Raw genomic sequence first — 26,883 nt, forward strand, 5'->3', positions numbered from 1 at the left:
GTGAGGAGGGCGTTTAAGTTTTATTTGAAAACTACTCAAGATTTCAGGCAATCTAGGCAGCTGTTTGTGGCTTGTGGGCCGTCTGTCAAAGGATGGGCAGTCTCCAAACAAGGACTTTCTTGTTGGTTGTCCTCTGCTATTTCGTTCTGCCACACTAAAGCTGCAACGCCTTTGGGAAGGACTCTGAAGGCGCATTCGACTAGGTCTATGGCTTCGTCGGCGGCATTATGGTCGGGGATTCCGCTGGTGGACATTTGCCAGGCGGCCTCCTGGTCTGTGCTGCATACCTTTACCCGGCATTACTGTCTGGAGCAGCAGCATGGTGAGGATGTGCCGGTGGGACGGGTGGTCCTGCAATGCCTGTTTCAATAAGGTCAGCCCTGCAGCTTCGGGGTATTTGTTTGATCTTGATCACTGAATGTGTTTCCTTGGCTCATGTATGTGATAATGTTCTATATTGGTTTGCCTTGACACTCCACCTTGCATGTTGGGTACTGCTCTGTAATCTATTCACAGCATGTGAATCCATGAAAGATCCAATGCTGGAGAAGGGAGTAGTTTCTTACTTGTAACTCCATTTCTCCAGCGTTGATATCTTTCATGGATTCACACGCGCCCGCCGGTCAGGTTTCCTCTACTTTGGAGGTTAAAATCTGATGGGAAGCCGCGGGGGCCGGGCTATTTATACCCTACGTCCTATTGGTGGGCACTAAAGCACTGAAAAAGGACGTTGATGGGACACTGAAGTGTTGAAGTTTTCCATAGGAAAACGCTAAGTTAAAATGACCGAGGTTCCCAGCCTGACGACGGGGGAATATTCACAGCATGTGAATCCATGAAAGATACCAATGCTGGAGAAATGGAGTTACAGGTAAGAAACTACTCCAGTCTATGCCGTTGCAGCTAATTCTGGTGTTTGATTCAGGGTGTTTATCATAACCCCCTTTTCTATATGGGTTAGTCTGTGATAAAAGCGAGCCAAGTTTTCTAATAGTACCTTTGGGGTGGCAATGCAACCGTGTCCATCTCTCCAAAGGTTGTCTGGGTGCAGGTGACAGCTCATTCTAGAGAAAACGCTTTTCTGTTTGGGAGGCAGCTGCTTGTACAGGATGAGATTGAAGGGGTCTATTCCCTACTCTTTATTTGAAATACATATTGAGCCAGAAATGTGGATATGTCCACCTGTTTGGCAGCTGCATCTGCAAGAGCATTCCCACTTGAAATCTTGTTACTGTATAGGCTACTAATTCTGTGACTTGGGTGAAAAATGCTTTGGGTAGTCTAGCACTTAATGCAAAACAAGAGATGATGGCTGGAAGTTTTCAAATGAATCTTAACCTCTCGGCACCCCTCCTGACCATTGTTCTTCGCCTACAAAACAGGAAAGACCATATGCAAATCAGGCATGGTCCTACCCACAAAAGGGGGTAGTCCAGCCCAAGCTACTTGGCCACATCCCTTCTGCACGAGACCACAGTATCCCCAAACATGTTTCAGCCTAGTTGGGCCTCATCAGTGAGGAGCAGCTTGGGTCTCTAAGCCCAGCAGGCACGGGACCCACGTCTGGGCATACCTGTCCCTCTCCGGGTGACGAAGCAAAACAAGAGGTGATGGCTGGAAGGTTTCGAGTTAATCTTAACCTCTAGCATTGCTCTGGGCAACCCTCCAGACCATCGTTCTTCACTTGCCAAGCCATTACGAAAGGGGAAAGACCGCTTTTGCCATGGCACAGACAGGCTAAAAACGGTGGTGTGGAAGGTTGCCTAGAGCAATGCCAGTGGTTCAGATTAATTCAAAATCTTCCACCCATCACTTTTTTGGTTTGTCTGTCTCCCTATGGGAGAGAGGGTATGCCTTGGAGTGTGTCTCTTGCTCGCTGTGCCATAGGGAACCAAGCTGCACCTCACTGAGGGGGCCCAACAATGCTGTAACATGTCTGGGTTTGCTTGTGTTACCGTGCAGAGGACCTGGCCTAGCAGTTCGGGCGGGGCCGCTCCCATTGGTGGCACCACCTGAATGATTTGCATTCTCTGCCCATGCTCGTAATCTAGGTATTTACTTTGACTCCTCCCTCTCCTTCACCCACCATATTTCTTACTTCCGCGCATGTCGCTACCACCTTTTCAATATTCGTAAAGTCTGCTCCTCTCACCTTCCATGCCACTAAACTTTTAATCTCCTCCTCCCTCATCTTCTCTCGTCTTTTCTACTGCTCTCCTCTTTGGACTCGCTGCTTCCCATCTTGCCCTCTCAAATCCCTCTACCACTCTGCGGTTCGTATCCTCTGTCTTCTCTCTTCTCACGACTCCATTCCCTCCTCGCTCTCATCTTGGCTGGCTTTCCTTTCATTCCCAACTTAAATTCCAGTTCCTCTGTCTTGTCCATAAATCTCTTCACAATCTTGCTCCCCCATATCTCTAATTTCATTCTACACTCCCTCCTGCTCGCTCCGATCTCTTCCTTCTCTCTGTGCCCCCAACCCCATGCACCGCCGCCTTGTGTTCGCTCCTTTCAGCTCTTGCTCCCCTCCAATGGAACTCCCCTCCTCTCTCCGTTCCATCCCCACCTATTCCTCCTTTCGTGTCTCCTTGAAATCTCTTCTTCTCCACTCCCCTCCCTGACATTCCTATCCCCTCCTTCCACCTTCCTCTCTCCTCCCTTTAGCCCTCCTTAACTCTCCCTGCTCTGTTCCTCTTAAGTACCCTCTCCTCCTCTCTCATCTTCAGCCTATTTCTCTTCCTGTTTTCCACTTCCTTCCCCTTCTCTCCCCCCTCCTCCCTCGTTTATCTTCACTGCAACTTGTTCTACTTATTGTATTACTGGTTTGATTCATATTTTGTAATTGCTTCTACTGTTTTTATTGTATCCTTGTTATAATGTAAAGCGCTTTGGTGTAAAGCGCTATATAAACACAACATATATGGCTGGACCCCTTTTGCAATGGCACAGACGGGCTAAAAAACGGTGGTGTGGAAGGTTGCCCAGAGCAATGCCAGTGGTTTAGATTAAATCAAAATCTTCCACTCATCACATTTTGGTTTTAGCACTTTGTTACTGTCTGGGGAGACCAAAAATGATATCTTGCTGTCACCTTCTCTAACTCATGAACACGATCCATTGGCAAAATATATCAAGTCTGGGTTATGTAAGGGAGTGTCGGGTCTCTTCTAGGATGTAGGAGCTCATCTGTGATGACTACATAGTCCTAATGCTCTGCGCCATGTTGGCAAGGCAATAAGGAACCTAGATTTAGGATTGGACAGTCGGTTAATGTTATATGTGATGAATTCATGATTCACATCGTTTACTTGGTCAGTTGGGAAAGTAAAATTTGTTGTGGAATGAGGGACGGCTACTTCTAATGGAGATCCTAGGACTAAGCATTCAGATTGCTGCACCGCCAGTGCGACTGCAGCTATAGTTCTAAGACTGTGATGACATACTGCAGCTACTATCTAGGGCCATGCTAGAATAGGTAAGCGGTCTGTGATACTTGTTTTCCCGTTTTTTTTTTTTTTGTGTGTGTGCAAGAACTGCTAATAAACTAATTTCTCTCATGGTGATATACGAATTTCTTTCATTTGATAACACTGGTTTAAATGCAGTTAACGTGTGTTCATTTTCTTCAGACCATTTTACGGATTCTGATTGTCTTTAATTTGTTAAGTTGTAGTGGCTGGGTAATGTCCGTTTAACCTAAAATCCAATATCTGCAATATCTTGACATTCCTAAAAAGACATACATCGTGTGATGTTTGTGGATCTGGGTACCTTGAGGATAGCTTAAGTGCGCCTATTAGTCAACAGCCTCACATAATGCCATGTGGAGTCCTAATCAATGTGCCCTTTCCATGCATAGTTGGTAGTTCTGCTTGGTTGATTTGTGACCTTTTGTACTATTGATGGCTTTAACTTGGAGTTCTTCTTTGCAAGAGTCCAAGCAAGATTAGCTAAAAATAGGTCATCCACGTACTGGACCGAAACAGATTGTTCTTGGAGTTTTATGTCCTCGAGAGATTTCTTTAATTGTTAAGAATACAAGGTTAGCCGTTTTACTTCTGTGGAAGATTGGTACATGTGTACTGGATTCCGTGATGGGAAAAGGTGAAAAAATGATCTATTGTCTGGGTGTATCTGTATGGAGAAAAAGGCAGAGCAAAGATCTACAATAGTAAAGTGTGTGGCTGCTGTAGGAATGCAGTAGCATATAGCACCAAGGTTTGCGACTATTGGGAACAAGTTTGATACAACAGCATAAAGAGGACAGAGGTCTTAAACAAATAAGTCTCCGTCCTTTCCTGGTTTCTTTAAGGGGTGTATGGGAGCATTTTAGGAACTGCTTGTTGGTATGATACTTCCTTTTTTCATAAGTGACTATGGCAGGGCTATCCCCTCTTCTGCTTTGGAAGACAACTACTACTGGGGGGGTTTCTGGGCAGTCGCTTAGGTTGGTCAACTTCTCTGTGGATTTGTTCTGCATTACGTACGCACCCTGCCTCATTCTCATGTGCCTACCAGAGTCTGCCAGGGTTCTGAGTGAACAGCTTGATAAATGCTAGGGGAAAAGGTTTTTTAGGTTCTAGGATTGGGGAAGGAGATTCTTGGAGTGTGGCACCTGCAGCTTCTGTGTTGTCAGAAATATCTAGACATACTCCACCTGGTGTACAATGACTAGGCCGAGACCTCCTTTGAAAGTCGAATGTAGTAACAAATGACCTGGACAGTTGGGCTTTCCAAAACAAGTGTTTGTCAGTGATGCGTCCAAAGGTAATGAATACTGGTTTGATGACAGTATGCACCACAGGCGTGTTGGTAATGTCCAACGCATTACTTGTGGTAAAATATAGGCTATTAGGGAAATGTTCAGCTCATATGGCTGATTTGCTAATTCTCGTTTTACCGGGAATTAAATGGGTTTTTTTTTTACAGTGCAGTATGCATAGTGTCTTTATCTGTCTACGTGTATTGGTGCATTCATGGCAAAATTCTCTTCCAGGCTGTGTAAATACTGATTTTCATCTGGCGCACTGGATGCTGTTGTATTTGGGTTTAAACACCAGTGCATTCGGCTTTGGGAACTAGGTGGATCTGGAAATGGGAGATGGACATTCTACTGGGTTGATAGGGACATTCATTGTTCCAGTGACCTTCCAGCCTCCAATAATTGCAAGTTGTGGAAGACTCAAATCCATTTCCTTGGGGATCTTGCACTGTACCCATCCCTCTTAGCCCACTCCTACCCCACCAATTTTCCTTATAAACTCCTCTTAGCCCTTGCACCCCTCGCTTGGGATGTCTGCCCTTGGAGAAGACTGCACCTGCACGGACATGAGTGTTCTCAGTGTTTTTTCTTATGTTCTTGGCATTCGATAGTGTTTCGCCACTCTTGACTAGTTCAGATATGGGGTTTGTCTGTCATTCAGTGCAAATCATTTTGAGCTGGCGGTGTTGCAGTTCTATAACAAAGGCATTAGCTACAGTTCATCTGCTGTCTCGACTTTATTATAACTGAATGCTGAAAAAAGGGAATTAAATGTGTGGGTTTATACTAAAGAAGGGATTGGAGCGCTAACCTGGTGCTTGGTACGGGTGCTACCAATCATTAGTGTTGATACTGCAGCATGGACTGACACCTGCAATACTAAGCAATACTCATACAGACACTGAGAGCAGGCCCTGTGGAATCTTTTAAAGTGAAACACGTGTATCCTCATCCCAACAGCACTGATGGAGTTTTAATGATGCCTTACCGCTACCTCTGTCAGTTTGACACTGCAGGGCTTCAGGCGAAGCTGACCTGCAAACCAGTGGTGCCCTCTCAGAGCATCAACTGGCACACGGCGCGGATACAGATTATAGTAGAAGCAGTCCATCTCTGTACTAGTATGTCGTTGACACAGATGTACCGATCACCAGACCCAAATCTACGGGAAATAACCTGTCCCTGTGGTTACCCGCGGTCTTCCTCGCATGGTTTAACTTTCCAGATGCACATTCAAATCCATTAAATGTCCAAGTGTCCGGAACACATTACGCTTTCCAGAGCCCAGGCCTCAAATGGCATTGTCGGCATTATTCGTGCAAACCATCTAATGCTGCTTTATACTATTCATCAACATACAATCAGTTATATCAATCCAGGTCTTGTAAGCTGTACTGAAAACCCTAACTGATGCGCTTTCATAATGGCATTCTTGCTAGCAAATAGTTATATAGTTGGTGTCGAAGCTAGTATGGTAAGGTATTGCTTACTGATAAAACTAGAAGAAATGATACAGCTAAGGAATGGTGAAACAAAAAAACAGCTCGGTGAAAGTACATAAGCAAATGAAATATTATTTGACATGCCGCTTTAGTGCGATCCATGAGATAAAGCTATGGTCCTAGTAGAACAAAGAGAGATGGAGGGGCACGCAGCCTGTGTGTGTTGGTTAGGGCAGAATTACATTTTTGAGGTGTTTACTTTTAAGACCCTCTGAACTTTGTGCTGGCTTCCATTCTTTTTCGACTTTTCTTTTGTGGACAGCGGGACTTCTCCTGAAGCCCCCCTGACACTTTAATCCTTTTTCAGTGGAGGGGTATTTATGAACTCCATTTTAGTCCGTGTGTGACTTTCGCCCTGAAGTTTTTTGTGGATGTGGCTGGTGGCAGTTGTGGTTTAGTTTTGGCTACACCACGGTTGTAGACCCTTTTACTGTATTAGAAGCCCACTGCACCTATATGGTAGCCGTAAGCCATGCTACCATCTATTTTGTTATGGACCGTTCCTGTATCTACGTGGTCGACGATGCAAGGCCAAAATGTCAATCTGGTTGCAGTTTTAATTGGTGTAGACCGATTTAATGTCCTCTAAACTTCCAATCTAAATCCTGTGTGGGAGCGATTGTGTGTAGCTGTTTTTTTTTTTTTCCTTCCCGATCTTTATTTCTGAGACAGTCGTACAAGTGGAATTTACAGCACCACGTCGTTAGTATTAGTTTTCTCGTTTTGACACTAAGACGGGATGTAAATATACGAATAATAAACATGTTGGTACATTCACAGAGAATTACAGTATACATTTTGTGGGCGAGCTCATTCTGAGTCAACACACCATGCTTCTTCCTGTGTAGCAGTTTTTAAGGTCAGTCTGATTGACTCGCCCCCAAAACCTTTGTGTGCTTGCCTTTGATGTCATTGGTGGACTTGCTTAGATCAGCCCCTGGGGGGGGGGGGAATATATTAGTGGGGGCTGCTGTACATTCCACAGATCCGTACCTGACCTCTTGATTGCTTCCGAAGATGGGTGCCTTTGTCCTTGCACCGTGTTTTTCTCTAAAGTTGAATCCTATCCCGAGCTCATCCTTTGATTCCTGTCATCATCAGAGCTGGCTTAGATGCTCCTTCCTGGGATGACTTCCTCATCTGCAGTGCTATCTCTTGTGTAGATCCTTCTGGCCTTAGTGCCTTAAGGTGGGTGGTATTACTTGCCTGGAAGTCGAGTGGCTTGCTGCTGCTCTTTTCAGTCTGTTTTTGGCACCCTCTATGCTCCCTCCTGCTTTTGCCCTAATCGCGGGACTGTTGCTGGTAGTGCATGTTCATGCCATCTTTGGCTGCTGAAACTTCTGCCTTATGAGCTTTCCTTTCATGTCTTCTGTTTGTTGCTCTTTTGGTCGCCTGGGTCCTTGATCAGTCGTGGATTTGAGTCCCAACAGCTTGTCCCCAACTGCACTTTGCCAGACTAAACCCAACACCAAAGCTTACTGTTAGGGAGAATTCTCAAAAATGTGCTAATTCCCTTCACCTTACAGACCCCCAGCAACTTTGCTGTATTTTGAGGACTTGTTTTTGTTACCTGGAGAGCGTTGTGAGCCTTTTTCCTACTCTCTCGTATTTTGATATGTGTTTTACCTCTGTGTTTTCTTTGGTTATAGAGTCTAACCAACTCCATAGGCATCATCTTTTCATTTGTGTCACACAGCACCCTCAGTGCAGTGGCACAGGGATACCTTTTCAGGCGTTCCCAAGGTTTAAATACCTTCTCTGGGATAAACTACTGTTTTCCAGAGTAAGTAAAGTGAAATTGACTTTACTAGTCATTTAAATTCCTAGACCCAGCAGACCCCATCTTACAGTGGAGTGCTGGAGGGGGTTACTTAGTATCCCCTATGTCTACATACTCATGTAGCAGTCAAATGCTACACTTTCCTCTCAGAATGGCTGGTGGCAGTGGTTTTACAACGGACTAACGTGATTTTTCGTATTATCCGTAGCGCAGGTAACGTTAAATCGTGGAAGCCATGTTTTTCAAGATGGCGTCTGAGCCCTCTTTGTTTAAATAGGTCCCGGTATTCTTTTTTCGCCATTTCTTTTTGGAAAGGTCGGTCTACAGTTTGTCTCTGCGTGCCAAACCAGGTTTGGTCTCTTTGTTCGTTCGCTTAATCACGTAGGAGACCAAATGCACTCTGTGGTGATTGGCTGGCTGACTGTCCGGCAAGGACAAGCCACCCAGCCGGGTGAATGACAGCTAGGCTGGAATGAATGGGAGAGAACTGAATAAAAGGCGAGTCTCTTGGTGTCATGGGTATCAGGCAGGTAGTTGGGGCAAGCTGGGTGGAGGCTTGGCAGGTCTGGCATAGGCTCACAAAGAACCCATAGCAAATCCCTCCTTTCATTCCTTCCTAGTGTTTGTAGTAACTTCCTGGTTACCACTTCCTGCTGCCAAACAGGAAGTGCATGATGATTCATGAGCTCTCTAGTGTTTGGGTGTGGCTGGCTTTATAAGCCACACCCAAGATTCTTCCAGTGCTTCGTGTTGCTTACTGCGAGCTGTATCAGCAACACACTTGCCGTGCTCTGGATCAGCCAACTTCTTACCTGATCTGGATCATCCTGCTTCTGCTTACCTGCTCTGGATCATCCTGCTTCTGCTTACCTGCTCTGGATCATCCTGCTTCTGCTTACCTGCTCTGGATCATCCTGCTTCAGCTTACCTGCTCCGGAAGAACCTCCGTTCTTACTCCACGCCGCAACGATCTCCAGTCAAGAGGGGACTTCTACAGCGGCACCTGTAAGAACAAAGAAGAACTGCGTTAACACTCGCACATCAGTAACGCTGCGTATACTCACCGGATCTTCCCACGACGCTGCAATCCAGATCAGTTGTACGAGCGCACAAACACCTCCAAAAGAAAGAAGAGACATTATTCATTGCGCTCGCCCCAATAATGCAGACACTTATTTCACAGCACTCGCTGTGCAAACTTACCAAAAGCCTCTGTGTATACTTACCCAACCACCAAGTCTCTCGTAGCTCTAAACCCGGACTCGAGGCGCTAATACCACATAATTTCTCCTGCAAGGGAAACGGAAAGACATTACCAGGCGCGCTCGAATTGAAGGCACTGCGCAAACCTACCAGCAGCTAGCTTCTACACTAGTGCTACTCGCCCACAAAAATATAACGGCAAACAAAGACAATACGGACAATTCTGGACACTCAAAATTCTCCAACGTTCACTTGTGGGAAGGACTTTCTAGCCAGTGAAGAAACTGGCGCCTTGAACACTCAGCCTCGCGGTGAAGGCATAAAACAGCGTTTGGCATCTGAACTCAGCCTACAGACATTGGCACTAATCACATGAGTGAATCGCGCCCCAGCGAATGCAGGATGGAGTGCACACCCTACTAAAGATCAAGGTAAGCCCATAGGGGGACATCACTGCATACAGTAAAGAGAGGGAAAGGGCCCAGGGGAATCGGTTGAATTCAGGTCTGAGTGTACACCTTGTATTTGACGGGTCTTCCTCCGGGTGAAACAGGGGAAGTGAAGACTCGGGGTCAAGGGCGGCTCGTCCATCGCTGCTGCAGAGACACAGGTGAGTGTGACACTTGGCTTGGAAGGCAGAGTCGACCACTGGAATGGAGGAACCGAAGAAGAGCTTGAAGAGGACGGCTGCTGCAACTCCTGGACCGTTGGTTTGCCCGGTGAAGCCCTGCTGCAGGTCCGAATCACCAAGTTTGCATAGACAGAGAAGCCCCTGCAAGGACGACTTCTCCCTTTGAGTTGGTAGGACCACTCAACTCCACAGTAAGTCACCAGGACACCCTTCTCTGAGCTGGTTGAATTTCCTCAGAGTTGCTGCAGGAAACCGTAGAAACAAGGAGAGGGACACCAGTTTGTGTGCATTACTTACAGCCACTGGAATTGAAGTTGCCAGTTGCGAGCTTTTGACTGTCCCAGCGCAGTCCAGTAGTCCCCCGATGTCCTCCCTCTTGTCCCCACGACTGAGCCTCAGGAACAGCGAGATCTGCAGGAACTGGCAGGAACATAAGTCCTCAGCTGCTCTTTTCTTCATTGTAAGGTACTGTAAAACAAGACTGAGAGTACTTACCTCTCGCAGTAAAAGTGCTTGGAACTTTTGCAACTCACAGGCCTAATCAGCTTGTGACCCAACATATGATTCTTCGTTCGACAATATAGTTCGAAGAACTCCAAGACTTTAACCCATTGACTTTGGCCTAGCCTATTGAATTGCCTCTGGTGAACTCAAAGTATTTGCACTGTCTGAGAATAATTGTAACCTTTTATGTTATAATAACTTTTTCCTTTTACTCCTCTTGAAAAGTATTGTGAAGGCTTACAGTAAGATATTCATGTCCCCAGCACCCTTGTTACTAAAGTTACCTGTGATTGAAGGGTGTCTGTGGACCATCCCAAAAGGGTCTTATCTGTTTCAGAAGAGTGTACAGTATTGAAGTATATTTGTGTTACTATATAATTGCCTCCTTCTAATGAGTGTTTTATAATTGGACGGATGAATTAATTGTTATAGAAGAAACCTTGAGTGTAAGAGTCTATTTGAATACTTGTAGCTGTGAATCTATGTAACTCCACTACTGCTCACATTTCCCCTCTTGAGATAAGCCTGGCTGCTCAACACGCTACCAAAACTGTGTAATACAGACTTATACAAAAGGTTGGCTTGCTTACACACCTGTAGTCCTAGTTGCTTGTAGTGTTCCCAGAGGGTACTGCATTCAAACTTTACCTAACACTTACCTGTGTACCCGCCATTGCTGGACTGAATTGTTTACATCCAAAATCTGAGTACATGTGCACTGTGGCCGGTTTCTGTAGCTGGCTCCATCTGCAGGGCCCCCTTGAGCCTACAGAAGTTGGGTTTTGAGGTCTCCATCCCCTTCTTGTACTGTCTAATCTGGTTGCCGAACTCTGTGCGCCCTCTCTGCAATATGCTCTTCCAGGCCTGCTGGTTCTTGCATCCTGGGCTGGCACTCGTTTTAGGAGCGGTCTCTTCTAGAGCCCCCTGTGGCTCGATGTCCCTTCTGATGCACCTGTGGCTTAGTAGAAATGACCTTACTTTTTCCTGCAACCTCGGCTAGCCTATGGGGTTCAATGGCATTCGTTCCTGTGGGAGAACATTTGGAAAATACTTCCCTCAAAGTGACTTGCTCAGATGTTACCTTAAGTGAGACGTTTATGTCTGATCCCCATGCAGCCCTCACGTTTTTAGGACATGGATTGTAATTGTATATTGTATTTAGGATTTATTGTAGCTTTTAGTATAACAAATCACTTCAGTTAACTCTGTGCCTACGAACACGTTACTTTAGTGGTTACACTGTTCTAACTATTCCATCGGAGTGATCTGGGACCTGTTCAGGCCCGGTATTTTAATTCTAACTGTGCTTCCTGTTTTGTCCAGGTAGGCTTATGTCCTAAAATGTTCCAACCCCTTTCTTCGCTCCTTTGCCTAGTACTTGCTGGTTAGGTTCTATATGAAGTGGAATCGATGGACTACCCCTTTACTGTTATTTATATATAATTGATTTGTTGGCACATTATGACATACTTTGAGTGTTTCTAATTGTAATGCATGTAAATGTGTTTTTTTACACATTTTGACCATCCGTTGAGTGGTGTATTTTGTTGTATATGTAACTAATTGTACTTTAGTTCCAGCCCATTGTGTGCTTGTTGTTGAATGCCACTAGGCTGTGCTGCCACAGTCACTGTTTCTTTGCGGCTCGTTCTTTAGCTGGCTGGAAAGTAGATCTGCGTTCGTTCTCATGCAACTGGAGGTAGGGGATGGGAAGGGCTGTGCTCACAAAAGGCAGAGCAAAGCATAGACACGTGAAAAAAGATACTGGGTAAGATTGCGAATAAAGAGAGGGACATAACCATGATCACATGGCCGGAATCTAACTGCAAGCTACAAATAGTGATTTGTGAGCACATACGAAAAACCTGCAAATGTCCACAAAACCCCCGAATCGACACTTCCATAAAATGGGAAGCAGCATGGCTGTATAGGGAAGCTGCTTTTATTTTCCACTTGTGTACTTTTTATGCTCTTTAACCCATTACACGAGTATATTTGATGATTTGCTGCATGCTCTGGGAAAGGTGGTTAGATAACTCAGTGGGGTAATCGCTTATTGCTGGGATGTCAAGATCACCTACAGTTATACGTTTGAAACCCATCAGCCTTTCAAAGGCTGACAAATGGGCCCTTAATATCTGGTATTTGCAATGCTATGAAATGGTCGGAAATGGCACATAAAAATATCTGTAATAGTTTCAAAATCATGGTAGCTTTCATGGGTGCTTTAGCGTCTGTAGTTGGCTACAGTAATTACGTTTTCTTGTTACCAATGTCCATGTACTGTCTTTGGAGGAAACACATATTCCAGTAACAATTAAGAAGTGGTGCCTTTTACAGCATAATTCTTGACTACTAGTTCGTATATGGACCTGGGCGGCCTCTTCAGGCTCGATCTTACAGGGCAGCGAAGCTTTATCACACATCTTAAAACTGCAAATGTTTTAATGTTCTTCAGGCTTTGATGTGCCGGTTTTATTATTTGATGAAGATGGCGAATTAATGTACAGTCCAAAGGCTAAAGTTGTACATCGTGGAAGTGCAATGGAAAAAAGAATACAGGAAATGAAAGACAGGAGGATAAATCTTTCCCCTACAGGTAAGTGTTGCTGTCTCATTGTCTAAGTTCTGCCCACAATAGTGTGAGTTAAAGTAATGGTTTGGACAAACACTTTGGTAGCTTCACATTTCGTTTTCTTATCTAGCATGCATCAATTTATGTTGAAACGTACTGATTTTTAAAAACTCGTGAGTAGGATACGTTGATAGGTAAGCACTTGCAAAAGCCCTACAGCCCATGAAATTCCCAATCTATAGAAATCTTTAATAGTCACAAGTGTGATGTTAAACTGTTGGCTATTAGGATGCTGATGCTTTTTGTTCTACATTTACTTATAGTTTACTTTTCAACCTAGGATGCTTATTCATAAATCATTTACAATCGTATCCCATCTTTCAGCTTCACAAATGTCGCAGCCAACACTGCAAAGTCCAGGACGCGTATTTAAACCATCTCTTGGGGATACACCTTCTGCTTCACCAAATGCATCTTTCCAAGGTATGCAACGAGTCCCTTACATCTTATTATTTAGAGAATACACTTTTCTTCCCTTAATCTATTAAACCAGCAACACACATTCACCTCTGGATGTACTCTACACAAGGTGTATGTGTTGGTCATGTACTTTTTCCAATGAATGTTCAAAACAGATTATCAATCATTTGCCTAACCACTGTAAGACTTATGACTACCCACCCACACCAATATGATTACCCCCTGTAAGTGATTTCAATCCAGCACTCCAACTAAGTCAATGCCTAGTATGGGATGCCCAATGGAAACCCTTATTTATATATTTTTATGTCAAAAGTTCTTTTAATTCTGGATGATGTACCCTTATATAACGCCCCTCTCATGGAATCCCCCCGGTCTCACTGAGCCAAGAAGTAGGTTTGTTTTGCAAAGTTAAAAGATTTATTTGAGGAACTGAACAATATATATATCACACTTTTATAAATATGAATAATATCTGAATATCACACTTATGAATATTTATGCAATGATTAGCAATGGGTAATATGACAATATCAACAATCTCTTTAATCAATTAGGAGTAGGAATAGGAAGATTAATGTAGCAGAGAATAACTTTGTGTGGGTTGAATGAAATGCAGTGATATATTAGAATGCAACACATAAATAAACTTGATATGAATTTAACCAAAGACAATGTGATCAATAGTTTCAATCCTGACTCCCCCCACCCCCACCACCCCGCCCCCAATTGCTTTTAGATGTGGTTTGAATTGGATGGGGAAAAATGCTAAAATGATTTTAATTCGCTAAATTGAATTCAGAACTAGTGAGTGGCTTTGGATTGGTTCAGGTCAACACTAGCAATGATTGTAGAATGATTACCAGATGGAAAACGAAATTCAGAAGTTGAAAGCAAGAAATAGCTGTTTTTTTGGGATGTTAGCTTCAAAGAGTCAAGATTTCAAAATGAAAGATGCATTATAAAGATTAGGAACCAAGATGGACTTCTACTAAGGGGCTATGAAAGTGCAAGATACCCAACGGCCAGCCACCAGAGCAGCGGCGCCTCCGCCCCGACATCTGTCCTCCAGGAGACTTGACTTTCTTCAAAAAATATATTTAGCGCAAGGATGATTTATCGCTACAGTTATCACAAGACTATATAATGAAAAGGATTCAGGATGGACACAAGATTCTATAATGCAATTCTGGATAGGTATTGAATAGGATTACTTTTAAACTAAGAGATGACTATGGACAGTTCTATACTAAATACTCGCTATAATGGCTTTGGAATGGAATGGGCCTGTGAAAGATCTGGTCAAGGGTTTGGCTGGGGTTCGCTCGCAACCGGACAGGTCTCAGGCGCTTGGTTCTGCTCTCAGCAAGGCACTCTGGTCTGCACGGCCTCTTGGACTGGATCTGACGGGTTCTGGGTTACAGCTCTGCTGGACTGATCTGGGTCTTGGGTTCTAGCAAGGGTTCTTGGCCAGAAGCAGCAAAACAGCCCAGCCAGGCTGTTGAATGGTTTAGTCCCGTGGAAGTTTAGGGGTTAAAAGCAGGTTGCTAGATTTTAAAGGCCTGCTGAAAAGGGTTCAGCTTTTTGGGTTAGGCCTCTGCTTCAGGGTTCTGGAGTCTGGTTCTGGAGTCTGGATCTTCCTTCAGGGTGCTTCGCCAGTGGATCAGTTGATGAGTGAAGTGTGTCTTACCTGTCCTCAGCGGTCCCTATTTACCCATTTTCCAAAGGGGTGGGGAGGCTGATTATACAATGCCCAACCCTCGAAGGATCTGATAGGTCAGAGAATTCCCCCTCTCCTGATTTGAGAAGGGAACAGTGTGGTCATGATGTGGTCATGTGTCAGTGACAGTGTTTAGGGTCCAGAAAAAATCCCTCCCCTTTGTTCTTAACCAGAAAATCTACTTTTCATAAACATATTTCCAATATCACAAACGTGTTGATAATACATATACACATCAGATTGCCTAAGGTATGTTTCACGCTTTTGGTTGGTTACACATTTTCGGATCTGTACAATTTTTTACACATACATGCACATACCCTCTGGGCATTTTCCTGTAATTTTTCATGTTCCTAACATAATCACAATTGCTAGAATATGAACATTTCCGGTTTCAGTCTCTGAATGTTGCACAGATTCCAGATTAGTATTAAACTGTGCAAATCTTTCATTTTAATAACCTATAAATCCCATATCAGTTCCGTACAATTCTAAAACATAGTTACTTCAGTTTCAAATCCACATTTTCAGTCTGGCCCGCCTCCAAGGCTTGGCTGAGTCAGTCACATGGGCTTCTTCCTGCCAGGGCAGTTGGTGTCAGTCAGACCCGAATTAGCGTTTTCATTCAGCTCGAGGGAGTCCTTTGTCTACACTCGGAGCAACATGCCAGAGTGCCCCTCCCATTTCCTTTCACACTCGCCTGTCAGATACTCAGCAGAGTACAGGGGAAAAGATTCCTTTGTTCAGGGAGAAGGTGTGGAATGTGTTTGAAGCTCAGTGTGGGAAACCTCTTGGCGTTTAGCTGAATCAGGTGATCTTAAAGTGAATTGTAACATTGTTCTTTTGTGAAAATGAAAGTTACAAATTTTAAAATAAGCAAACATATCTTCAATTCCAGCCTTTTTCAACATGAAAATCAATGTGTGGCACCCCATATTGCATTTGATGGAAGTCCCTTCTTTGGCTTATTTAGCTTTTGAGACACAAGTTTCACTTGTCAGATTTAGAGATCGCCAGCATCTGAAGGAGGCGAGTAACGGTATTGCACCCATTTTTGACATATTTCTTTCCAGCAAGCATCTTAAAGGTGGATTTTGTTCTGATAAAATATACTTCAAAGGGATTGTGTCCTCCGACGTATTCCTTATCTTTGATAATTCATCTCCAGCTTGCTGGCCTGGGAAATGTTTTCTCTGTAGAGGGCGGTGCGCGCCGACGTCCGCCGTGTCGATGTCCCTCGACAGCCACCGTATCGGCGCCAACATCACCGTGCCCATAAATAGCGATGCGTGGCGTCCTTTGCTCAGTTCCGTTTTTCCGTGCTTCGCGGGGCCTCGGAATATCGTTGCTCAGTTCAGTCAGATAAAACCTCTTATATTTACACAAAATACCAACTCGTTCTCGATGGCTTCTTCATCGGAACAGACGACGCCGCGGTCCGGCTTCAAAAAATGTTGAGACTGCGGTAAGAAAATGTTGATAACAGATCCACACAGGATCTGCTTGTGGTGCTTGGGAGTAGAGCACCATTGTTCGGAGTGTGAGGACTGCATGTCCATGACGGCGAAAGCCTTGAAGGAGCGCAAGGGGAAGCTCGAGAGAGGTAAGTCAGTCAAAACCTCCTCAAAGTTTCTTCGGCCGGGTCGAGGCATTTGTCTCCTCGCCGTCGAAAGCATTCCCATTCTAGGTCTCGAAGTAGCTCCCACCATTCGTTGAGATCGAGACACTCAAAGAAGAGACGTCGAAGATCCCCTTCCTCGTCATCTTCCCTTTCCCCAGAATGGGTCTCCTGGCCCACAAAAAACAGCTCTTAGGCGGAGTGGGAGGAATTCAGGAAGAAAATGCTAAGCGTCTTCGAAAAAGCAGCCTCGACCCCCTCGAAGCCAGCTGAATACCCCGGGTGAAAAACCCAAAAAATTGAAACGCCTCGAGTCGCTGCACCCGGCGAAAGTCCACCCGAGAGCGCCAAGGGCCATCGGGTAAGAAGGCACCATCTTCGACGCCATTGTCGAAGATCCCTTAGACGCATGGATCGGCGCCATCAACGCTGTTGTCTAAGGGTTCTTTGACGCATCGGTCGATCGAATCGTTGACGCCGACGAAAGAGAACCACGGCTACTTCACAGCCAACAGTGATACCAAGAGCCTCCGGCACAACGCTGAGACAGTTGTCGATATCCTCGAGTAGGATCCCGATGCTCTCGAGTTCTTCGAGGCCTCTTCCAGTTTTCTAGGCGCCTTCGAAGCCTGTCACATCGGCGTCGACGACATTGACGTTTTCTCTCCTAATAATGACGAGTTTGGCTCCTTCTGCCTTAGAAATGGGTTTTACACCATTTCCGAGGTCCGAGTACCCCGGATTATCTTCAATCTATGTAGAAGTGGAGGATTCTGACCAGGAAACCTTCGGGTTGCAGAGGACCACACTACCTGTTTCAGAGGATTTTACCTCTGAGGAAAGAAGGTTGAAAGACCTACAGGAATCATTACATGAGGCAAGTGGGCTGGACACTTCCCCAGAAGTGGAATTTGTCAAACCAGACCCAGGGGAACATGCCGAAACACCCTATAGAACCCTAATGGCAAGGAATATTGAATTTATGGGTTGGTCGGCGCCTTCACCTGTTTTTCAACAGGATGACCTGTCAGACATACTAGACAAAGGTCCACAGGAGGATCCTCTGGTCCCCTTCCATGCGGCCTTGGAAAGGAAGATTTCATCTAATTGGGAAACTCCTGAGGTTATCCCGGCAGTCAATAAAAGATTGTCAGCCTAGTATAGGGTAGCTGCGGCTGACCCTGAATACTTAGCAAAACACCCCACTACAGAGAGCCTGGTGGTTCAAGCGGCAACTACATCAAGCAGCAGATCCGCTTACCCTACTGTCCCACAGGATAGAGATGAGAAAAGGTACGATTCTATGGCAAGTCTTTTCTGCTTGTAGTATGGCATTGAAGTCCATCAACGCCACCTGTACGCTCGCCAGGTTCAGTCACACACTGTGGGAGTGTGCTTCATCAGCGGCTGACTGCATACCCGAAGGAGAGGAAAGGGAAGCCTTCCTTAACATTATTAAAGATGGCAAAGATGCCATGTGCGAGTCACTTCAAACTGGCATCGATTCTGCTGACAGTATCAGCAGGGCCATGGCGGCAAGTATGACAATCCGCAAGCATGCGTGGTTTTGAAAGTCTGGCTTTGTTCCAGATGTACAGGCCAGACTTTTGAATATGCCCTTTGACGGCTCTTCTTTATTCGGTAAAAAGGCTGATGACAGTCTGGAAAAGTTGCAGACATCTAAAGCAGCAGCAAAATCTTTAGGAGTTGCAATCCGCCAAACTCCTTTTCGCCCCTCAGGAACCTCTGGGAGAGGAAAGTCCTTCTGCTATTATTCCGCATTCGGGAAAGGCAGAGGACAGCCGGCTCAAAGAGGCCAAAAGAGATCCACCCGAGGTGGTCGGGTCAAAAGTACTAAAGCTGCAGCAGCAGGTGCCTCTTTACCCTCGGCATCTGCATCAGCCGCCCCCAAACCACTCAGAGGTCTTTCCACACAAAACATCTGTAGGGGGCAGGTTAACTCACCATCTGACGGAATGGCAGGCTATAACGTCAGATGCTTGGGCATTGGAGACAGTTGCCCAGGGTTACTGCCTACCCTTTCTACACATCCCTCAGAGTCATCCACCGGGGCACAGCTCTCTAAAAGTTCCAGATCCGCTCCTCTTGCAGGAAATTATAGACCTGCTAGAGAAAGGTGCCATAGAACCGGTACCTGTAGCGGACAGGAACAAGGGCTGGTACTCACCCCTACTTTCTCATTCCAAAGAAGGACGGAGGACTGAGACCCATCCTGGATTTATGAGAATTGAACAAGTTCCTCAGGAAGGACAAGGACAAGTTCAAGATGGTAACTCTCTCTGATCCTTCAGGCCCTCCAGCTCCAGGACTGGCTGGTATCTCTGGACCTTCAGGATACTTATTTCCATGTGCCAATCCATCTCAAACACAGGAAATACCTGAGGTTCGCAATTGGCTACTCTCATTATCAATTTCGAGTTCTGCCATTTGGGCTGACCTCCGCCCCAAGGGTCTTCACCAAGCTAATGTCGGTAGTGGCTGCGAGTCTAAGGAGGGAAGGGATCTACGTCTACCCCTACCTGGACGACTGGCTGATCAGGGCTGTATCTTCGGAACAAGCTCAGATCCAGCTAGATTATGTCTGCCACTTCCTTCACAAACTGGGCTTCTCCCTCAATTTAAAGAAGTCACAGATGACACCATCACAGAGACCCCAGTTCATTGGAGCGGCCCTGGACACTTCCCTGGGAAAAGCCTCGCCACCAGAGTTGAGAGCTCAAGATATTCTGCAGATGGTCAACAAGTTCCAAAATGCCCAACTTCTCCCAGCCTTCGACTTTTTGAGGTTGCTAGGCCTCATGGCATCCTGCATCTTCCTTGTGCCAAAGGCTCACCTGAGAATGAGAACTCTTCAGTGGGCACTGAGAACTCAGTGGTGGCAATTCTCAGGGAGAATGACGGATCTCCTCCGGATTCCGGACAAGGTAGCCCACGACCTTCTATGGTGGGCCTATACAGAGAACATCTTGAAAAGAGAACTGTTTTGGCAACCATGGCTGGACATAACAGTAGTCGGACGCCTCACTCACGGGGTGGGGAGCCCATGCCAACGACTTGACCATCAGCGGTCGTTGGTCTCCATCGTGGTCCAGACTACACATCAACCTATGAGAGCTGAGAGCAATCAGACTAGCGCTGAAAGCTTTCCTGCCATCAGTACGGGGGAGAAATGTCCTGATAATGACGGACAACACGGTGGCCATACACTACCTCAACAAAAGAGGAGGCGTAGGGTCACTGCCACTGTGCAGAGAGGCAATGCAGCTCTGGTTTTGGGCAATTTAGGAAGGAATCTCTCTATCGGCAGTCCATCTAGCCGGAGAGAAGAACTTGACAGCGGACGCTCTGAGCAGGCAGAGCAGTCTCCCACGAGTGGGAGCTAGCTCAGGAAGTCCTTCAAGAGATCTTCGCCCTTTGGGGAAACCCTCAGGTGGATCTGTTCGCCACCAGCACCAACAGGAAGTGCGATCTGTTCTGTTCAAGGGAATTTCCCCCGAGAGGAGCTCTAGGGGACGCGTTCGTAGTGGACTGGGAGTTCTCACTCCTTTATGCGTTTCCACCAGTCCCTGTTATTCCTCAAATGATCAGGTGGATGAGAAGATTCTGGAAAACCATGATCCTAATTGCCCCGGATTGGGCCAGGAGAACGTGGTACCCGGACCTTCTAGATATGTCCATCTGTTTTCCACTCAAAGAGAATCTTCTCTCGCAGAAGGGAGGTCAGGTACTCCATCCAGACACCAGAACCCTCAACCTTCATGCTTGGCTTCTGAAAGGGTGAGGTACAAGGATTGGGACCTCCCTGATGACGTCATGGAGGTGTTGCTTTCGGCCAGAAGACCGGCAACAAAGTCTTTATACCGCTGCCGTTGGAACAAATTTTGCAGCTGGTGTAGGGAAGAGAATATCGACCCTTTTTCATGTGGTACACCAACGGTGTTATCGTTTCTACTCTACTTGGCAAACTCAGGCCTTCAAGTTGGCACTGTAAAAGGCTATCTCGCAGCACTTTCTATCTTCAAGAGCACTGCAGAGGAACTATTGTATTTCAAACTTCCTCTAGTAGTACAATTTCTCAAGGGACTAACTAATGTTTACCCTCCAAAACCATTCCAGGTTCCCTTATGGGACTTAAATTTAGTCTTAAAACTTCCTAATGGGCACTCCATTCGAACCACTTCACTCTTGCGCTCTGAGATTTCTCACGCTTAAAACTGTCCTATTGGTAGCACTAACATCTGCTAGGAGGGTGAGCGAGCTACAAGTTCTCTCCTGTAAACCCCCACATACAATCTTCCACAAGGACATGGTCGTCCTACAGGTGAAGCCTAATTTCCTCCCAAAGGTGGTTTCTGAATTTCATATTACTCAGAAAATTACCTTACCTTCGTTCTACCCTCCTCCCCATCCGGGGAAAGAGGAGGAAAGGCTACATAGGCTGGACCCTAGGCGAGCTCTCAGCTTTTACATCGGCAGAATGGCTAGGATCGGGCAAGCAGACCAACTGTTTGTAGGATACTCGGGTCGCAAGTTGGGACTACCCATAACAAAACAAACCATCTCCAGGTGGATTATTTTGGCCATCCTGGAATGTTATAGAATAGCAGGGAAAGAGCCACCCCAAAATCTCAGGGCTCATTCAACCAGGGGTATCGCAGCCTCTTCGGCTCTCCAAAGAGGGGTACCGGTCCGGGACATATGCGCGGCTGCCACATGGTCGTCTGCACATACATTCACAAAATTTTACAATCTGGAGTCCTCCACTGCTCAAGAGACCGGATTTGGCAAGGCCGTATTACATTCGGTCCATCCCTAAAGGGATACATAACAAGTTACTTCTTATCTGGTAACGTTCTTTCGACGGGATGTTCCTCCGACGTATTCCTTATCGCCCCTCCCAACCATCCCCACAGTGATTACTTCCCTTGTGGTTGCAGCTTAGGTTCCTTCAAGGTCAATAACCAATTCAGGCATGACTTTTCTTATGCTACAAAACGGAACTGAGCAACGGAAGCAGCGCGTGGCTATTTATGGGCATGGTGACGTCGGCGCCGATACGGTGGCCGTCGAAGGACATCGACTCGGCTAACGTCGACGCGCAGTGCCCTCTACAGAAAAAATTTCCGAGGCCAGCAAACTGGAAGCGTATTATCAAAGATAAGGAATACGTCGGAGGAACATCCTGTCGAAAGAACGTTACCAGGTAAGAAGTAACTTGTTAATCTTTGTCATTACTTCGCTAGTGAAATGGCTACCTCTGTCTGACTCGATCCTTTGGGGTAGTCCAAAACGCGAAAAGATGTGGTTGATCATCAGGGCAGCTGCTGTTTCTGCCTTGCAGTTTGGGGCCGAGAGACATTCCACCCATTTAGTAAACAAGCATGTCATGGTCGACATGTACTTGTTTCACCTAGAGGAGCAAATCACGGGCTCGATGAAATCGACTTGTAAATCTGACCATGGCAGTGTCACCCCCCTCTTTTGGAGAGGCGCACAGTGTGTGAGGGATGTTGGCTGAAATTGTGCACACACAAGACACCCCTTCAAGTATTGGTCGAGGTCCTGCCCCATGTGTGGTCAGTACGCAACCTCTCATTAAGATTTCAAGTGTTGTATGAAACCCCCTATGACCGGCTGTGGCCGCATCATGGGCGTAACTTAACATCAGGCTTCAGAATGAGGTAGGGACCGCCCACTGATCATGGCCAGCTAGGGAGCTCCTTACCAACAAACCGTTTTGGATTCAGAACATTTTTTGACATTTCATCAACACTGAGGTCCTCTTTCCCTATGTAATCGGTGTCCGTCAGGGGGAAAGTTCTCAGGGTCCTCAATGTGTCGATAAAACTTACCAATTATTGGTTCCCTCTTCTGAGACGTAATCAAATCAGCATCTGGGGTCTCCTTACTCCATTGTGCAGTTGAGAGGTCATTGTGAGCATTTCTCTGGGACCTAGTGATAGCAGTGACCTGGATTTCCCCCAACAGGGACTTGATCTCTATTAGATCCCCTTGGATGGCTCCATTTTTGGCCAGCTGATCAGCTAAGTCATTTCCAGTTTTGTCTGGTCCCTCTACTTTGGAATGACCCTTGATCTTTTTCCAGTAGATCGTCATCCCATTCGAGGTGACCAGATCATCAATATTGTGGATTAACTTCCCATGTTTCCATGGTTTGTTATTAGCACATAACCTGCCTCTGGTTTTCCAGTTAACCAGGTGTTCCACGAACCCGTTCCGTACATAATCTGAATCAGTAATTATGACCAGATCGTGGATTTGATGTTGGACAGCAGTGAGGATGGCTTGATGCACAGCCATCAACTCTGCCACTTGACTACTTCGGGGACCAATCTTGTACCCAGCGGTGGGTTCTGGTGTCTCATTCACCCATGCATTCCCTACGCCAGCCACAAGTTCTTTTTCCCCGTTGTCAACATGGTAAGATCATTCATCCACATAAATAGTGGGCATTCCCTCACACCTGTCTTCTTCAAAGACTTTGTGTGGGGAATTGAGGTATGCCTCCATGTTGTCCTTAATTTTTAGACTCTCGTCCTCGAGGCAGTTTTCTCTGGCACAATCATGTAAGTCAGCCAGACCTTGCGCAAGGGGACTCTTCTTGTTTTGGCCATATCTGATCTCGACAGGAAAGCCTTGCATTGACAGAATCCAGGAAGTAATTTGGGAATTACTCACATTTCCGGCCCAGATTCTGTCACTTTGGAGATATTGCAGAGGCTGGTGTCGAGTCTTCACTATGATGTGTACTCCTTGGATAAACGGGCGGTAATTCTTCAATGCCCACACTGTTGCCAGGAGTGCCTTCTCACAGTCGTTGAATTTTTTCCTCCACAGAGGATAATGTTTTACTCGCATAGGAGGTTACTTTATTGACCTTGTCATGCTTTTGGTATAATACTGCAGTCAAGCATGTATTAGAGAACCCTGTCTCCAAGAAGAACTCCTTGTTTCTGACAGGGTAAGCTAGGCAAGGCGCTTGTGAGAGGCTCCTCTTGAGTTGTCTTGCTGCCTCGGCTTGCAATGGACCCCATTCCCACTTGACCCCCCCCCCTTCAAAAGATGAATCAGGGGTCTTGTGATCTCTGCATAGCCCTCAATGAACTTTCTACTGTAATTAGTCAGTTCAAGGGGGCTCCTTAGTCCCCGCAGAGTTGTGGGGTCTTTTAATTTCTGGAGGGCTTCCACTTTTCCTGTGGACAGAGACCCTGAGGAGTAATCTCATGCCCCAAGAAATTTACACGGGTTCTACACCACTGTGCCTTTTGAAAGGAAAGTTTTGCTCCGGCAGCCCTCATCTGTGTCAGAACATAACGGATCTCCACTATGTGTTCCTACATAGTTGAGCTTTTGATGAGTACATCATCTACATAGGCCAGGTTACCCCTTTCACCCAGGTCGGGCATGGCCTTATGTAGGAAAATGTTGAATTCAAAATCCCGGAGTTGATGAATCCGAAGGGAGTCCGGGTCCATGTGTACTGCTGGCCCCCAAAGGTAAAAGCCAGCTTGTATTGGTTCTCCCTACTGATAGGTACAGTCCAGTATCCATTGGTCAGGTCTATTGCAGTGAATGCCTGTTACCCCTGGATCTGGGCCAGCCCTTGGTCAATGTAGGGAAGAGGCCATCAGGAAGTATGGACCCGTTTGTTGAGCTCCGTAAGGTTGGCGCAGAGTCTCCACTGGTCGTTTGGCTTCAATATCCCCAGCACCGGATTATTGAAGGTGCTGTGGACTGGACGGATTATCCCACGGGACTCAAGGTTCTTAATTATTTCAGTAAGGGACTCCATTGATGCGAGAGGCAAGCGATATTGCTTCACAAACACTGGAGTCATGCCAGGGTCCGTGGGAATTGTGTGGATGTCAGTGCGACCACAGTCATGAGTACACCTCAAAGAGATCTTGAAAATCCAAGAAAACATGTTTCAACTTTTGCTTCTGCTCCAGAGTCTCACAGGCATCAGCTAGGTCGACTCTCTTCAACCATCTGCCTGAAGCCTGAGCCTGGAAAGACTTCTGGTTTTGCTATCTGAGCGGCTTCCTCCAGCTGGATGGAGAAGTCCCCGGTCAAAGTGCTCATTTGGACCGGTGGCTTCAGGTGGGGAAGGCAGTCCTCAGTCCTCACGGACCTGGAAAATCACCTCATCCCTCCTGAAGTCACAAGTCACATCTTCCTTACCGTAAGGGCAGGAAGTGTACACCAGGAAGTCCCCTCCCTTCCCCCCCCATGCCGGCTAAAGATCCTGTCTGGTGTTGTCATCACTGTCACTGTCAAAACAGTCTTTGGGGGATTGGTCCTAACAGTTCATTGCCTAAATCAATGGAAAAATGTCGGTCATCAACCGCTATTCCAATAATGGTGCCTGCGGCTAGAGTGATACTCTTTAAGTTGCTGTTATCCACCTCTATTGGAATGGTGTCATGTTCTATGTTGACTAATGGTGTTGGGTTTACCCCCAACACTTGCTGTTGGACAAAAGCATTTAGATGAATATAGGCATCAGGGTTTTTCAATTTCTGTCCTCTTAACTTTCACTTCCAGGGAGGATTGTCTGGTCCTTTCTGGGATGTGACTTCCTCTCTGATCTGAATTTCAACTGCATAAGGCAGCAATTTAGCTGACCTAAATGCCTTCTCTGGATCATCAAAGCCCATGGGATTATCCGCTAATCGGGACCAAGCTTTGAAGTTTATTAGGTCCAAACTAATGGCAAAGCGATTGAGAATGTCACTGCCTAAGTAAAAGGCGGCAAGGACGTCTCGCACGACCCAACAATTATGGACTATGCTCTTGTTGCCTATGGAGATTTTGAGCATACACCTGCTTGGCAGAAGAATTGGGTGTTTCCAGATCCATTTCGCATCTGTCTGAGTTTGAATGTGGGAATGGCTGGATATTTTGGGAGTTGGCGGAACATGGCTTCGCTGATGAAGCTCTTACCGTTGTTCACACACACACTCGGGCGAGAACCGAGTCCTTCCCTTCATTTAACTGAACAGAGATGAACAACTGCTCTCCAATTTGTTGAATATCAGCCAGGCTCTGAGCTGATTTCTCATCTTTCTGGACTATAGGAGTGGGAATGTCTGATTGTGGATTGGTAAAGAATTTCAGAGTGTTTCCTTCCAGTGTGGAATGCCACCTTAAACTGGAAGGAAGGTTGATTTTCAGAAATAGAGAGGACCCCCCCCCCCATCACCAGTTTGTTGTCCTACTGCTATTACCGTCACGTCTGGAATTTGATTGTTCTGGAAGTGAAATTCTACTTGGTCAGATTTTTGTTCAACCATGTGGCATGTGCCGTTTAAACTAACATGGTTGACACTCAGTTTTAACTTGATTGGTCGGCTAATCTGGGTCCAGAGGACCTTGTTTACGCAATCTATTAGGGTTGTCAGCTTTCGCAGGAGGTCATTCCCTAGTAAACAAGGGGTGCCCTCTGGAGTCACAACTATGACTGGGTGCTTCACCTTGTGTCTCCCAATTTTAATGTCCAGATCCACTGTCCCCTCGACGGGAATTTCTTTCCAGTCAAAGTTCTGAAGTTGTCCAGCAAGAGAGGTGAGAGGAATATGGTATTTCTACCCCCTTCCTGAATTCAGTTCATCAAAGGCCTTTTTGGACAGAAGGGTAACTTGGGATCCAGTGTCCACCAGTGCCAAAATTGTACCCTGCCCCTGTACTTGAACCAGGGCATAGTATCTTCCTTCCTTCTCCGCAAGGGGGCACAGATAATACACATTTTTGGACAACTGGTGGGTTAGTTTTTTAGTCTTGGACATTGAGAGAGAAGAGATTTGGGCAGAATTCTGTGGGGAGTCTTGGGAATCTGCAAAGAAAAGGTGGCAACTAGAGATGGCAGAAGTTTTGAGTTCCCCTGGTTCTGGTCCGCCCCCCGCCCCCTTTTTGGAGGCAGTCGCCAGGATGGGTTTGAACCAGGGGATTTGTATGCTGTTGGTTCTGGGATTGGATGATGGGCGGCGCTAGCTCAGTCCCCACATCTACCCAGTCTGGATTTGAATCCTTTGGGACCCATTTTTCTTTAGGAGGAGTTCCCCCATCT

General features: G+C 46.1%; 1 protein-coding gene across 1 annotated transcript in view; it reads left to right on the plus strand.

Annotated features, from left to right (window-relative positions):
- The window catches only part of MCPH1 (microcephalin 1), a 2,120,508-nt gene that overhangs the window by 203,797 nt on the left and 1,889,828 nt on the right, over positions 1-26,883 (plus strand). The window contains exons 6-7 of the mRNA XM_069606102.1: positions 12,841-12,981; positions 13,342-13,440. Coding sequence (XP_069462203.1) covers positions 12,841-12,981; positions 13,342-13,440 — 240 coding nt within the window. The remainder of the gene's footprint in view (positions 1-12,840; positions 12,982-13,341; positions 13,441-26,883) is intronic.

Source organism: Ambystoma mexicanum, chromosome 4p, assembly GCF_040938575.1.
Source record: "Ambystoma mexicanum isolate Mex_15411 chromosome 4p, UKY_AmexF1_1, whole genome shotgun sequence".
In the NCBI taxonomy this organism is placed as follows: Eukaryota; Metazoa; Chordata; class Amphibia; order Caudata; family Ambystomatidae; genus Ambystoma; species Ambystoma mexicanum.